The sequence below is a fragment of the Danio aesculapii genome, chromosome 22 (assembly GCF_903798145.1).
Source record: "Danio aesculapii chromosome 22, fDanAes4.1, whole genome shotgun sequence".
NCBI classification, from domain to species: Eukaryota; Metazoa; Chordata; class Actinopteri; order Cypriniformes; family Danionidae; genus Danio; species Danio aesculapii.
In genome coordinates this window covers 18,368,892-18,383,740 of record NC_079456.1, presented here as the reverse complement: position 1 = coordinate 18,383,740, position 14,849 = coordinate 18,368,892, and the positions used below count along the sequence as shown (strand labels likewise).

The following is a 14,849-nucleotide window of genomic DNA, read 5'->3' as shown; positions in this document are numbered from 1 at the left end:
TTAATTGAACGTTTTAACTCGATTAATGAACGATCATTTTATTTATTTATTTATTGCCTATATAGTTTACTGACAAGTTTTGTACAGTAAATATGCTCACATATTACAAGTGAGAGAGTTTTGAATGAAGGGTGCATCACTTGAATTTTAAAATAATTGAAGGAAACACACACTATCTACTATCTATGATTATTTATTGATCATCCACGTTGAACAACTGAAATTAAAGCACACGTTGCCTAAAAACAACAGTCACCCTTTCTTATAAAAAAGTGAAAATAAATAACTTTTGGAAACAAAATTAATTATTATTATTGTGTTTTTCATATTAAAAGTAGAAAATAAGCCGCATCTCCTCTGAATAAAATAACTCCTGCATATCCTGTAAATAATATTTTAAACTGTGCATTTCTTGAATCTTCTGTAAGCAAATATTTTCATGTAAATAATAAGTTAATGTAATGAAAAATATGCCATCTCGGGGCATCTCAGCGCAGCTTCCAATCGTCGTCAATGTAGTGCAAACCTGCAATGTGTAGTTACATTTTTTTGAGAGGTGCGACCACGCAAAGGTTGTTCCTGACCACACACAGTATAAATTAGAGTGTGGTCACATGACTCTACAAGCAGTAGGGAAAGTAAATGAAAAAACTCACTTAGAAAAAAAATTGATCAATTATAGGTTCCGTGTGTGAATTTCAATTATTTTTCGATTAATCGCCCAGCCCTAAAATAACTCATGTTTTATGTTATGTATTTTATTTGACACGTTTTTCACTTAATTTTAATGTACAAAATATAATAGAAACTATATATAAACATTATTTGTTTAGGAATGTGCTTTAAATATATGAACATTACAATCTAGAAAACATTTGCAGTTATTATGAAATATAAATATATTTCTAAAACAAATAGATTTTGAAAATAATGTTTCAAATATACTTTTTCTACATATTATATTTCATGGAAATTATATTATTTATTTTACATTGTGGCAAAATATTAGTTTTTTTATTTATGTCGATACACATATATATGTACTGTATATACAGTCACAAACTATATATGACTTTAAAATAATTAAAGGAAACAAACACTATCTACTCTCTGTGATTATTTATTGAACATCAACGTTGAACAACTGAAATTAAAACACACATTGCCTTCTTTCTTTCTTTCTTTCTTCTTTCTTTCTTTTCTTTCTTTCTTTCTTTCTTTCTTATGTTTTTTACTTTCTTTCTTTCTTTCTTTCTTTCTTATGTTTTTTACTTTCTTTCTTTCTTTCTTTCCTTTCTTCTTTCTTTTTTCTTTCTTTCTTCCTTTTCTTTCTTTTTTATGTCTCTTTCTTCTTTTTCTTTCTTTTTCTTCTTTCTTTCTTTTCTTTCTTTCTTTTTTCTTTCTTCTTTCCTTTCTTTCTTTCCTTCCTTCCTTTTTATTTTTTACCTTCCTCTTTCTTTCTTCTTTCTTTCCTTCTTTCTTTCTTTCTTTCTTTCTTTCTTCTTTTTTCTCTTTTCTTTTTTATTTTTCTTCTTGTTTCTTTCTTTCTTTCTCTCTTCTTTTTCTTTCTTTCTTTTTTCTTTCTTTCCTTCTTTCTTTCTTTCTTTCTTTCTTTCTTTCTTTCTTTCTTCTTTTTTCTCTTTTCTTTTTTATTTTTCTTCTTTTTTCTTTCTTTCTTTCTCTCTTCTTTTTCTTTCTTTCTTTTTTCTTTCTTCTCTTTCTTTCTTTTTTTCTTTTCTTTCTTTCTTTCTTTCTTTTCTTTCTTTCTTCTTTCTTTCTTTCTTTCTTTCTTTTTTCCCTTCCTTCCCTCCATCCTTCCTTCTTTCTTTCTTTTTTCTTTCTTTCTTTCGTTTTTCTTGCCTTCCTTTCTTCCTTCCTTCCTTCTTTCTGTCTTTCTTTCTTTCTTTCTTTCTTTCTTTCTTTCTTTCTTTCTTTCGTTTTCTTTCTTTCCTTCTTTCTTTCTTCCTTTCTCTTTCTTTCTTTCTTTCTTTCTTTCTTTCTTTCTTTCGTTTTTCTTTCTTTCTTTCTTCCTTTTTCTTTCTTTCTTTCTTTCTTTCTTTCATTTTTCTTTCTTTCTTTCCTTCTTTTCTTTCTGTCTTCCTTTCTCTTTCTTTTCTTTTCTTTCTTTCTTTCTTTCTTTTTTCTTTCTTTCTTTCTTTCATTTTTCTTTCTTTCTTTCTTTCTTTCTTTCTTACTTTCCTTCTTTTCTTCTTTCTTCCTTTCTCTTTCTTTCTTTCTTTCCTTCCTTTACTGAGTTCTTCCTGTTTTTTGTTGTTCTTCTGTTTCTGTACTTTTTATCAATAAGCTTTAATTCTTCTGTGTCTTTCACATTTTTTTTTCTTTCTTAATTTTTTAAAGAGAGCACATTGGGCTCCAGCCTTAAAACCAAATAACTAAATAGATGTTTTAAGCATCCACAAAGTTTCAGATATAAATACCTCACAAATCCTTTATGACACCATACTGTACTATATAAACACATTTTTCATTTTTTAATTGAATCTCAAACACACACAAACGTTTTTCAAACCTGCCATCAAACTCCTGCTCATTCATAAAGCCTCCCGGGTGCTGTTCATGCGGAGCCACTAAACATCTCCCCCCCGATCATTAAATACTGTCCTGGCAGGCGTTAAACAGACCCCGTGCGCCTCTGGAGGAGCGCAGCGCTGCACTGTTTACACTACCAGTGCGGTTGAGTTACACCATGTACTGTAAAGAGGGCCTGACTGCCAGTAACTCTAGTCACTTACCAACAAACGCATCATTTCCTGAAAGCTCCACCCCCTCCCCCTCCCCTCCCCCTCCCTCCTTCTCCAGCACCTTCAGCTTTGAGGAACCAAACCACAATCAATATGAACAGACCTGCACACCTGACTGTCCTCGGACACTAGTAAGGGCACTAGAACTTTTTTTGTGTGTTTTATCCGGCTCATCCTGCTTTTGTTTTGTTTGGAGGTTGTTGTTTTGGTTTTTTTTTTTTTTTTTTTTTTTGGGGAATGTTGTGAGCCGCAGAGTGCCGGTTCTCCTCTACTCCAGCACATGGAAAGGATCTGTCGTTTCCAGCAGGCGAATGATAGGGAACCGGACTCATGTCACTCATGCAGATCTGGACTAAGTTATACGCACAGCTGGGACGTCCACCGCCCAAGGTAGAGCACATAAATCTGTTTTAAAAAAAACGTACAAAAGAAATGTGCGCTGATTATATTATTGGTTCTTGGGGAGATAAGAGGTTGTTTGCTTTTGTGTGTAGTGTTTGTTTGAAGGTCTGTTTGTTTTATATATATAGTTTTTTTTATTGATTACATTTGCTGTCATCTTTGTCAGTGTTTGTTGACGGTGATCAGTATGGCAGGCTGTCAGTTTTAGGTATTTTCCAGATGGTATATGTTACGGAAGCAGACGGACAAACAAGGGGAGTAAGTATAAATGAGGTTTATTACAACAGCAGAGTAATTTGGATAATGATTGAGAGTGGAAATGGAGTTTGGATGAACTGATGATTCTCTTTGCCAGGTGGGATGACAGACACAGAAGGATGACCGAATGCACACACCAGAGGACTTGCGGGGAAGACAGACTGACGAGATACACAACGTTGACAGGACAACTGGAACACTGGACAGACTGGAATGAAAACAGAGATAAGGTAAGTATATTTGCTGAGATCGTAGGGGAGTGAAACCTAGGAAGTGTTCACTCAGAGTCCGCTTCGTAGGAACGAGACCCGGACAATGAGTGAAGTGAGGTGTGTGCTTATATAGTGAATGGGAGTGATTGGGTGCAGCTGTGCGTGGTTAATACTCAGGTGAAGGTGCTCGGTGCGTGATGTTGGTGGAAGAGGCCTGGCCAATCCGTGACATTACCCCCCTCCCCAGGGCCCGCTCCTGAGGGCCTGAACCTCCGACGCTGTGGTGGTCTACCTCGTCCTCGAGGTGCTGGAAATTCTGGGTGATTGGAGTGGAACTCTTCCATAAGTGCGGGATCTAGTATATCGGATCTGGAGACCATGACCTCTCTTCTGGACCGTATCCTTCCCAGTCGACGAGGTATTCAAGCTGACCACCACGACGCCGGGACCGTAGGATGTCCTTGACTTGGTAGATGGCCCCTTCTTCTAACATCAGGGGGGGAGGAGGTTCCTCTTCATGGCCAGGCTCTGTGGAGGGAATCAGAGGATCGTGAAAGGGTTTTAGAAGGGACACGTGGAATGTGGGTGGATCTGTACTGTGGTGGTAACTGTAATTTGTATGTGACGGGGTTTGACCTGTTCCAGAATGGTGAAGGGACCAACAAATCTGGGACTAATTTTCGGTGAGGGCAGTCGCAAACGGATATCTCTGGTGGCGAGCCAGACCTTTTGTCCTGGAGTATAGATGGGGCCTGGAATCCTCCTCTATCAGATACCTCCTTTGTTCTGAGTACTGCCCTCTGGAGATGGTGATGAGCATCGTCCCAGACTCTCTCGCTCTCCCGGAACCAGTAATCCACTGCGGGGACATCAGATGGTGCGCCATCCAGGGGAAGACGTGGAGGTTGGAACCCTAGGATGCACTGGAATGGCGTGAGTCCGGTGGTAGGTTGCCGCAGGGAATTCTGGGCGTATTCCGCCCAGCCCAGAAACTGGCTCAGGAGTTTTGGTGACCGTGACAGAAGGTCCGGAGGAACCGCCCCACTTCCTGAATTTTCCTCTCGGTCTGGCGTTGGTTTGGGGGGGTGATAGCCAGACGAGAGGCTTACGGTCACACCTAGGAGTCTGAAGAATGCTCTCATAGTCTGGAGATGAATTGGGGTCCTCGATCCGAGACTATATCTTCTGGTAACCCAAAATTTCGAAAGACGTGGTTGAACAGGTTTTCGGCGGTCTCTAGGGCTGTGGGTACCTTTCAAGGAATCAAACGACAGAATTTAGAGAATCGATCTATGATGACTAGAATACAGGTGTTACCTTCAGACAATGGGAGGTCTGTCATGAAGTCAACTCCTAGGTGTGACCAGGGGGGTTTGGGATGGGCAAGGGATGGAGTTTACCAGCAGGTAGATGGCGAGGACTCTTCGCCATAGCGCATTCTCTGCAGCCTTGGACGTATCTTCTCACATCCCTCGCCATGTTCGGCCACCAAAAGCGTTGGGATAGCAGCGAGAGGGTGTTGTTGGCCCCAGGATGTCCTGTGCCCAGAGATGTATGGCTGGAATGAATGAGATCTACCCGTTGGTTTTCAGGGATGAAGCGTCGATTGGGGGGACAGCCCGGCGGAGTTCTGGATTCTGGAGTGGAGTTTACTGTAGGAGCGGACCATGGATGGGACAGATAGTGATCTGATCGGAAGGATCTTGGCCGGTGTCTCAATAATTTCATGCTGGTCGTGAATTCTGGAAAGTGCGTCTGCTCTGATGTTCTTTAACTGGTCGATATGAGATAGAGAACGAAATCTGGAGAAGAAATGACCAACGGGGCTTGACGAGGACAGAGTCTTTTAGCATCTTTTAGGTATTGGAGATTTTATGATCTGTGATCACCTGGACGAATGTTTGGCCCCCTCCAACCAATGTCGCCACTCCTCCAGGGCGAGCTTGATGGCCAGAAGTTCTCGATTCCGATGTCTAGTTCCTTTCCGCCGGGCTGAGCTGGGAGAAATAGGCACATGGAGGAGTAATGAAGGAGTACCGTGGTACGGGACAGGATGGCTCCCACTCCTGGGTCGATGCATCCACTTCGACCACAAACGGCAAGTCAGGATCAGGATGAGTCAGCAGTGGGGCTTGAGTGAAGGATTCTTTAGGTTTTGGAAGGCTGCGGCGGCTTCGGGAGGCCAGGGTAGCTTTGGGTTTATTTTCAACAGGTTGGTGAGCGGAGCGGTGATGAGACTGTAATTCTGGATGAAAACGTCGGTAGAAATTAGCAAATCCTAGAAACGTTGGAGTTCCTTTATGGCTTTGGTTCGGGCCAGGAGATGACGGAAGTGACCTTACCCTCGTCCATACGAACCCCTCTTTGATCGATGTACCCCAAGAATGAACAGATGGTGAATGGAAGGAGCATTTTTCAGCCTTGAGGTACAGGCGGTGTTTCCTGAGGGTTTTCAGGACCTCCGCAACGTGGTTGGCGATGTTCGGCTCACTCCGGGAGTAAATCAGGATATCATCTATGTATACAATGACGAAGAGATGAAGGAACTCCCGGAGAACTTCGTGGATGAAGTTTGGAATACGGAGGGGGCGTTAACCAGACCATAGGGCATGACCAGGTACTCGTAGTGTCCAGTAGGGGTCACAAACCCCGTCTTCCACTCGTCCCCTCACGTATTCTCACCAGGTTATAGGCGCCGGAGTCCAACTTGGTGAAAATTTGGCGGATCTGAGTTGTTCCAGGCCGCAGGGACGAGAGGAAGGGGATACCGGAACTTGACTGTACTTGATTAGGGTTCTGTAATCGAATACATGCCGCAGCCCCCATCCTTTTAGCCACGAAGAAGAAACTTGAGGCAGCAGGTGACGTGGATGGACGGATATACCCTGACTCAGAGCCTCATGGATGTACTCCTCCATTGCCTTGGTCTCCGGAAGGGACAACGGGTAGATCCTACCTCTGGGCATAGGAGCATCTGGAAGCAGGTCTATGGCGCAGTCCCATGGCCGATGTGGAGGTAGCTGGGAAGCTCTCTGGGCAAAATACATCCTCGTATGAGGAGTAGATCTTCGGGATCTGAATGGATATTTCTCGACAGGACTTTCGACAGACGTGACCGTAGACGGTAAGGGGTCTTTGAATTTGTAAGGGTAGATCGGGAAAACAGCTGGATCTGCATTTCTTCCCCATCTCTTAATCTCTCCTGTGCCCCAAGAGAGGATGGATCGTGCTTCACCAGCCACGGGCGCCCTAAGATGATATCCATCGATGCACCCTCCAGAACCAGAAATTGAATCTCCTCTTTGTGGAGCAGTCCTACTTGGAGATTGACGGGTTCACATTTTCGATGGATACGTGCATGAGAATGGATACGTTGGTTATGGGCTGAATCTGGTAGACGTGCGTCGAGGCTTCGGTGTTAAGCTGTAGTCGGCGACAGAGGGCGTGCGAGATGAAATTTCCTGCTGACCCGGAGTCGATGAGGGCTGTGACTGAAACTGAGACAGAAGGGTAGTTAACTGGACATTAGTGGTGAGAGGATCATTTTTCAATGGGAGAACTGAACAAACTCACCACAGAGCGTGTTGGACGGATGGGACAGTCCAGCCTGACATGTCCTTTGGCACCACAGTACATGCACAGACCCCGGGTCAGCCTCTCTGTCGCTCGGTGTTGTGAGTCTACCAGATTCTATGATCATGGGCTCTGGTTCTGGAGGGACGGCTGGCTCTGACGAACGGAGGAGTGCTTGTGATACCGGTGGAGGATCATGCTGGTATACCCTCAGACGATCGGAACAGCGCAGAGAGTGTTGGATGAACTTCTCCAATCCATCGTGTCGTCGAGGGCGGCAGCTGTAACCGGAGGCTGGGCTCTAGCCCGAGCCGGTAGGTTGTGAGGAGAGGTCGCTCATTCCACCCGCTAGCAGCAGCCAGAGTTCGGAACCTGAGAGCATAATCCTGAGTGGACATGGCTCCCTGTTTGAGATGGTATAACTGTTCTCCAGCTGCTACTTCGGCATCCGCGCGACCAAAAACCTCCTTGAAATATTGGGTGAATGACTGAATGGAATTTGTTACGGCCCAGACTGTTGCCAGATGGTTTCAGCCACCGAAGAGCCGACCCAGAGAGAAGGGAGATGATGAATGCGATTTTGGACCGATCTGTAGGGTATAACTCGGGTTGCATAGTGAATACCAGAGAACATTGTAGGAGAAATCCATTGCACTCCCGCCCCGCCAGAGTAGGGCGCTGGTCGAGCCATGGGACTGGATGAGTGGGTGGACGGTGAAGAAGTGCTCGGTGCTGGTGGTGCTTCGGGAAGTGGAGCAGATGGTAGTAGCACTCTCTTCAATGAATCCACCAACTCCTGAAGGGGATCGTGAGTGCTCATGCTGTGGTAGTTGATGGTCCGGTCTTCTGTTACGGAAGCAGACGGACAAACAAGGGGAGTAAGTATAAATGAGGTTTATTACAACAGCAGAGTAATTTGGATAATGATTGAGAGTGGAATGGAGTTTGGATGAACTGATGATTCTCTTGCCAGGTGGGATGACAGACACAGAAGGATGACCGAATGCACACACAGGGACTTGCGGGGAAGACAGACTGACGAGATACACAACGTTGACAGGACAACTGGAACACTGGACAGACTGGAATGAAAACAGAGATAAGGTAAGTATATTTGCTGAGATCGTAGGGAGTGAAACCTAGGAAGTGGTTCACTCAGAGTCCGCTTCGTAGGAACGAGACCGGACAATGAGTGAAGTGAGGTGTGTGCTTAATAGTGAATGGGAGTGATTGGGTGCAGCTGTGCGTGGTTAATACTCAGGTGAAGGTGCTCGGTGCGTGATGTTGGTGGAAGAGCCTGGCAATCCGTGACAGTATAAATATTTTGTACTATTGTGGCTATTTTTATATTTTAATTAGTGTCATTCATATCTAATGAAGAAGCTGGCATAGTAGTAATAGTAGTAATGATTCTTAATGTGAAAACGTTCATGCTCTTGCTCTATAAAAGTGTAATTTTTATAATTATATGTGTCTATTGTTAGATTTGTTTTATTTTATTATCAAATGAAAGGGCAGACAAACATAATGATAATAAGGTAATTTTCTCTTACATTATGCACTTGTATGCACTATTGTTTGGTTTTTATTGTTTATTTTTTTTACAAAATAAAGAGCAAACAAATGCAATTAATAAAAATAAACTTTGTCTATCCCACAAGGGTTAGAAAATTGTCTTAAGATATAGGCTCAGACACAACAGCAAAACATAAATGCACAATTGTTTTAAAAAACTTATATAAAAAACCAGTGGCAGTGGGAATGAATGTCTTCTTGTACTTAGCCTTGTTTGCTAAAAGAGTCTTTATACCGTCTACCAGATAAAAGTAACTTAAAGGAATCGTGTAAGGATGATTATGTAAATATTAATAATAATAAATATTTTGTCTCAGAAACCTTTTATTGTGCTCTCTTAATTATTTTCCATTTATTTATTTATTAAAAAGCATTAAAAAAACGTATTAATATTAAATATTTGCATTTCATCATTATATAATATAAATATATATTTTTATATATATATATATATATATATATATATATATATATATATATATTATATATATATATATATATATCTATATTATAATATTTACATTTTGTTTTTTAATATAATCCTTGTTTGTTTTTGTCTTTTGATTATATTATTAACCTGAAAAGAGTTATTATTAACTATTTTTTTTAATTATTAACCTTTTATTATTATTTTATTACTACTAACCTTAGTGTTATTTTCTTAAAATACAATTTTCTTTCTGCATTTTGCATTCAGTGATGCTACTACAGTTCGGGTGAATATGATTAATATATTCATTATCACATTTAGTTGTAAATTTAACAGATTTTGCAAGTTTTTCATTGATATGATTTAAATGTCAGTCACTAGTTGAAGATTTTTGCATTCATTAATGCATCCAGAATCATTCTGACTGCAACTGGTAATTGGTTGCACTGCAATTAGCATGACGAACATGACTGCTGGTTTCCAGTAAGAGGTTGGACGCAGATGATTCTGGGATTCGGTGCAATTTATTTATTTTGCACTGGGTCATCAGTTTGCACTAGGGTTTGCATTGCTTTTGAAATCACAAAAACACTAATAATTGCGTCAGTCTCAGGAAATGCATAAACCACAGTACAACGTTTTGAAATTTTTTGTCTTGCAGACATATATGATAGCTGTGCAATGTTCTTTTTTGGTTTTTTTTGATGCGAGGAGGTCCTGTGTTGCGTGAGGCTGTGCTGGAAGACACTTCCCTTTATTCCGGTCATCGTGAATTTGTCTGTTATCAAAGGGGTTTGGGGCTCTATTTTGGGCCCGCTCGTGTTTTACGGGAACAGTGTGATGTAAAGTGCTGTTAAGGCACAATCAGCGTTCGCTTCCCAATCCGTCAACCTGCACCACATCTGCCCTGTGTTCATGTTTCCTTTTTTCTCCTCTTTCTTTCTTTTTAGTGGTGTTTCTGTTGTTTTGCCTGCCTGTTTCGTTTTTTGATTTCTTTCTTTCTTTTGGCTGTTTGTTTGTTCTTTTGTTTGACTTGTTTTGGTTTTCTTTAGTTGTTTGCTATCTTTGTTCTCAATTTACAGTTTTTTGTTTGTTTGTTTTTTGTTTGGTCCGTCTATTTTCATTCTTTAAACCAGGGGTCACCAATCTCTGTCCTGGAGGGCCGGTGTCCCTCCAGGGTTTAGCTCCAACTTGCCTCAAAACACCTGCCTGGGTGTTTTAAGTATACCTAGTAAGACCTTGATTAGTTTGTTCAGGTGTGTTTGATTAGAGTTGGAGCTAAAATCTGCAGGACACCAGCCCTCCAGGAACAAGTTTTGTGACCCCTGCTTTAAACCTTCGCTTTCTTTTTTCAATTCTTTATTTTGGTCATTTGCCGCCTTTCTTCTTCATTCTTTCATTTGTTTGGTGCTCCTTTTGTTGTGTTGTTCCGTATTTAGTTTTTCCATTCTTTTATTTCAGTCTTCTTACTTTCTTTAGGCTTTCTTTCTTTTCTTTGGTTCTTTTGTTTCTTGCTTTCTGTCCATCCTTTTTTCAATTTTCTTTCTCTAAACTATTTGTCTTTCCTTTCCTCCTTCTCTCTTTTGTTTGCCTTCGTTCTCTCTGTTTGCCATTGTTTGTTCTTTTATTTTTTATTCCTTCTTTCATTCTTTTGTCTCTGATTTTGCTTGTCCATTGTTTTGTCCTTTAGTTTATTTTCTTTTTTTTAAGCCCTTTGCCTTCTCTGTTTCTTATTTTGCGTTCTCTAAGTCTCTTTTCTCTTTCATTATTTTGGTGTTCCTTTCTTTTCTTTTTCCCTCAGACCTTGGAAATGAAAATCAGGTTGACGTCAGAACCCAACGTCAGGCTGACTTCAATGTCCAACGTCGGACATACAGTGCATTTTGGTTAATTTCCAACGCAACTTAAAAACAACAAAATATCAACGTCTAATGATGTTACAGCTTGACGTTGAGTGGACGTTACCAATATGACGCCTATCAGCTTTTGGTTGCCATATCTGATGAATAAATGTCAGTATTTGACGTCAATATGACGTTAGTTTAAGATGTTGGCTCGATGGTGGCTTTTGGTCACTTTCCAACACAACCTAAAATCAACCAAATATCAACGTCTAATGATGTTACAGCTTGACTTTGAGTGGACATTACCAATATGACACCAAACAGACGTTGGAACTTGGTTGCAACATCCATCCACCCACCTACCTACCTACCTACCTACCTACCTACCTACCTACCTACCTACATACCTATCTATCTATCTATCTATCTATCTATCTATCTATCTATCTATCTATCTATCTATCTATCTATCTATCTATCTATCTATCTATCTATCTATCTATCTATCTATCTATCTATCTATCTATCTATCCATCCATCCATCCATCCATCCATCCATCCATCCATCCATCCATCCATCCATCCATCCATCCATCCATCCATCCATCCATCCATCCATCCATCCATCCATCCATCCATCCATCCATCCATCCATCCATCCATCCATCCATCCATCCATCCATCCATCCATCTATCTATCTATCTATCTATCTATCTATCTATCTATCTATCTCTTTTTCTTTCTTTCTATTTTAACTAATCTTGTCCTTTGTCATCTATTTTCCACCAATCTTGTTCCTTGATCTTTATCTCCCTCCGCATGAAATTAAATAAATAGGAGATAAGGCGCATCAGGAAGCTGGATGTGATAATCTGGCAGTGACGCTTCAGGCTAGTCGGCAGTTTTCCCGTCAGTGCTAGTTGGAAAGGTTCAATAAGTGTCATGCTGTGGTGTAACCTGACACATTGTCGTAATAACGAGGCTTTATTACAGTACGGGAGTGTCAGGAGATGTTTGTGTGTGTGTGTTTTTTCCTTGTACACGCCAGCTTTACTCATCTTACACCAGAGTGTCTCGCAGGTGCATATTTTTTCCTTATATTTCATACAGGAAACATTTACGCAGACTTACAGTAAATGATGCGTTTCTGGTGGTCCCCACAGACTAACCGTGCCACCTCATCTCTACCGGGTTTGTCTGCATTTCCCTCTAGCGATGATTTTCAAAGCTCTTCTATTGTAAATCTACTTTGTTGGTGGTGGTGGTGTTGTTGTTGTTGTCATATCCTGCTTGGTTGTTGAATGTTTATGCTGACTTTGCATGGTTGCTCTTGCTAAATGGAAAAAAAAAAGATTTTGGGAAACTCTACCATCTTCATCCAACTGAAACAGACACCTCAGCAAGCTTAGTTTTACGCAAATTGCAAAAAAAAACAGGAACAGAACTGAGATTGTCCATTCACAAATGCTGGAAAGTGTAAAATCATTGCCTGGCTGCAGGTTACGGAGTTCAGGTCAGCCCGTCCTGTGGATGAAACCGCAGCGGGATTCAAGATGAATAGAAAATGAATCAACAGATTTTCCCCGCATTGCCTTCCTGTAAGTGCACGTTGTTGAACACATTGGTCATGAAATAATATCAGCAGATGACCACATTTATGTGCTTGCACAAGCATAGAGTTGCAACTAGCAGCTGTTTCGAGGCTTAATTAGTATGATAATTATTCAGTGATGCCCAGTCATCCTCTGGCATCAAGAAAGGTTTAAAATATACCACTTAAAAATAATTTTTCGAAAGCATGCACATCAGTCTCTACTGGGTGTTCAGCCAAAGTAAAAGTATGTAAATATGTACAGAAATGAAGCCGAAATGATTAGCCCTCCAAATGATGTTTAACAAAGCAATTAAATTTTCACAGTATTTCCTATGATTTTTTTTCTTCTGGAGAAAGTCTTGTTTGTTTAATTTCGGCTGGAATAAAAGCAGTTTTGAATTTATTATGAACCATTTTAAGATCAAAATTATTAGCCCATTTACGCTATGTGATTTCGATTTTCTACAGAACAAACCATCATTATACAATAACTTGCCTAATTACCCTTAACTTTCCTAATTAACCTAGTTAAACCTTTAAATGTCACTTTAGCTGTATAGAAGTGTCTTGAAAAATATCTAGTAAAATATTATGTACTCTCATTATGACGAAGATAAAATAAATCAGTTATTTGAAGTGAGTTATAAAAACTATTGTGTTTAAAAAATGTGTTGAAAAAATATTTTTTCCGTTAAACGGAAATTGGGAAAAAATATACAGGGGGGGCTAATAATTCAGACTTAAACTTAAATTGAAATTGGCTTCAAAAATATACAAATTTATTCACATAAAAAAGCTCACAGCATGTAATGTTTCAAACGCATCAGCTCTTCATCAGATAATAATATATTAATAGTATTGTGTATAAAATATACAACTTAATTATAAAGTGGTTGAACTATTTTTGAAGTTTTGAAGGAGTAGAAACATTTAAATGCAGCATTTTTGATAGAATGTAGGCATGGGACGATAACATTTTTAAGGTATACAGCGGTTTGGGAAAAGTCAAGGTTTTAAAACCACCAAAATGTTCTGCTCAACCATTCCTAAGTTATGTGTAATATTTTTTTGTAGGTTTTTTTTAGGACAACAGTATCTCCAGCAGAAAATATATCCAAATATGCTTTTTTAAGTTGAAATGAAATCTGCGTTTTTGAAACTAATAAAGACAGCAGAAGTCAATGATTCATTTGAATTATTTATCTTGACATGTTTACTGCTCCAAATATTTTCAAAGTTTCGCAAAATAAAATATACTGTGTTCAAAGTGGAAAAAAGTTTTTGTTTTTTACTCAGACATTTAAAAGGGACATATTTTAGAGCCATAATCACAATACAGTCAAACTGTGATATTTTTATCCAAGGTTATCATACACTGTAAAACCCAAAAAGTTAAGGTAACTCAAACCATCTGTGGAAACCGATTGCAACAAACCATTTAAGTTCAAAAACGAATCCTAATGAGTAATGCGAACTTAATCCATTTGAATAAATGAAGCAATTTGAGCACAGTAAAACCCAATAAATTAAGAGAACTCAAACCAACTAATTACTGTAAAACCCAACAAGTTAAGACAACTCAACCTGTTTGAGGAAACTGATTGCTACAAACCATTTAAGTTAAAAAAACTAATCTATGAGTACTGTGAACTTGCTCCATTTAAGTAAACGAAGCAATTTGAGAACAGTAAAACCCAATAAATTAAGAGAACTCAAACCAACTGAGTACTGTAAAACCCAATAAGTTAAGACAACTCAACCCGTTTGAGGAAACCGATTGCTTCAAACCATTTGAGTTAAAAAAAGTATCTATATGAGTACTGCAATCTTACTCTATTTAAGTTGAAGTAATGATGTATTTAATTAACTCATTACCTTTAACACTGAGTTCAAAACTCTTTTTAAATAAGTAGAATTAACTTCCAGTAAATTTTGAGTTACACAACAATCATTTCATTTAATAAAGTTGACTGTTGGGTTTTACAGTGTACTCTCTGGATCTTATATCGGCCTGTGCCTAATAATTTAATGCATAATTCTGATACTGATACATAATTCGTATTCAATTATTTGCCACTTTAAATCTGTATGTATTCTTTGGTCTGTTGAAATTCTTAATTCTGATTGGCAGAAGGTGTACAATAAAGTTGTTTAATAAAATTGTGTTTCATCAGAATGGAGATCAACCAACTCGCAAA

General features: G+C 39.4%; 1 protein-coding gene across 2 annotated transcripts in view; it reads left to right on the top strand.

The window, feature by feature from the left end:
• si:ch73-63e15.2 (protein strawberry notch homolog 2) overlaps window positions 1-14,849 on the top strand; it is a 90,188-nt gene that overhangs the window by 42,528 nt on the left and 32,811 nt on the right. The window contains exon 1 of one of the 2 annotated variants that reach the window (XM_056447404.1): window positions 2,841-3,152. The exons of the other annotated variant lie outside the window; for it this stretch is intronic. Within the exon in view, the coding sequence (XP_056303379.1) occupies window positions 3,093-3,152 (60 nt within the window). The 5' untranslated portion in view covers window positions 2,841-3,092. Of the gene's footprint in view, window positions 1-2,840; window positions 3,153-14,849 lie in introns of those variants that run through there. 2 annotated transcript variants of the gene reach the window in all.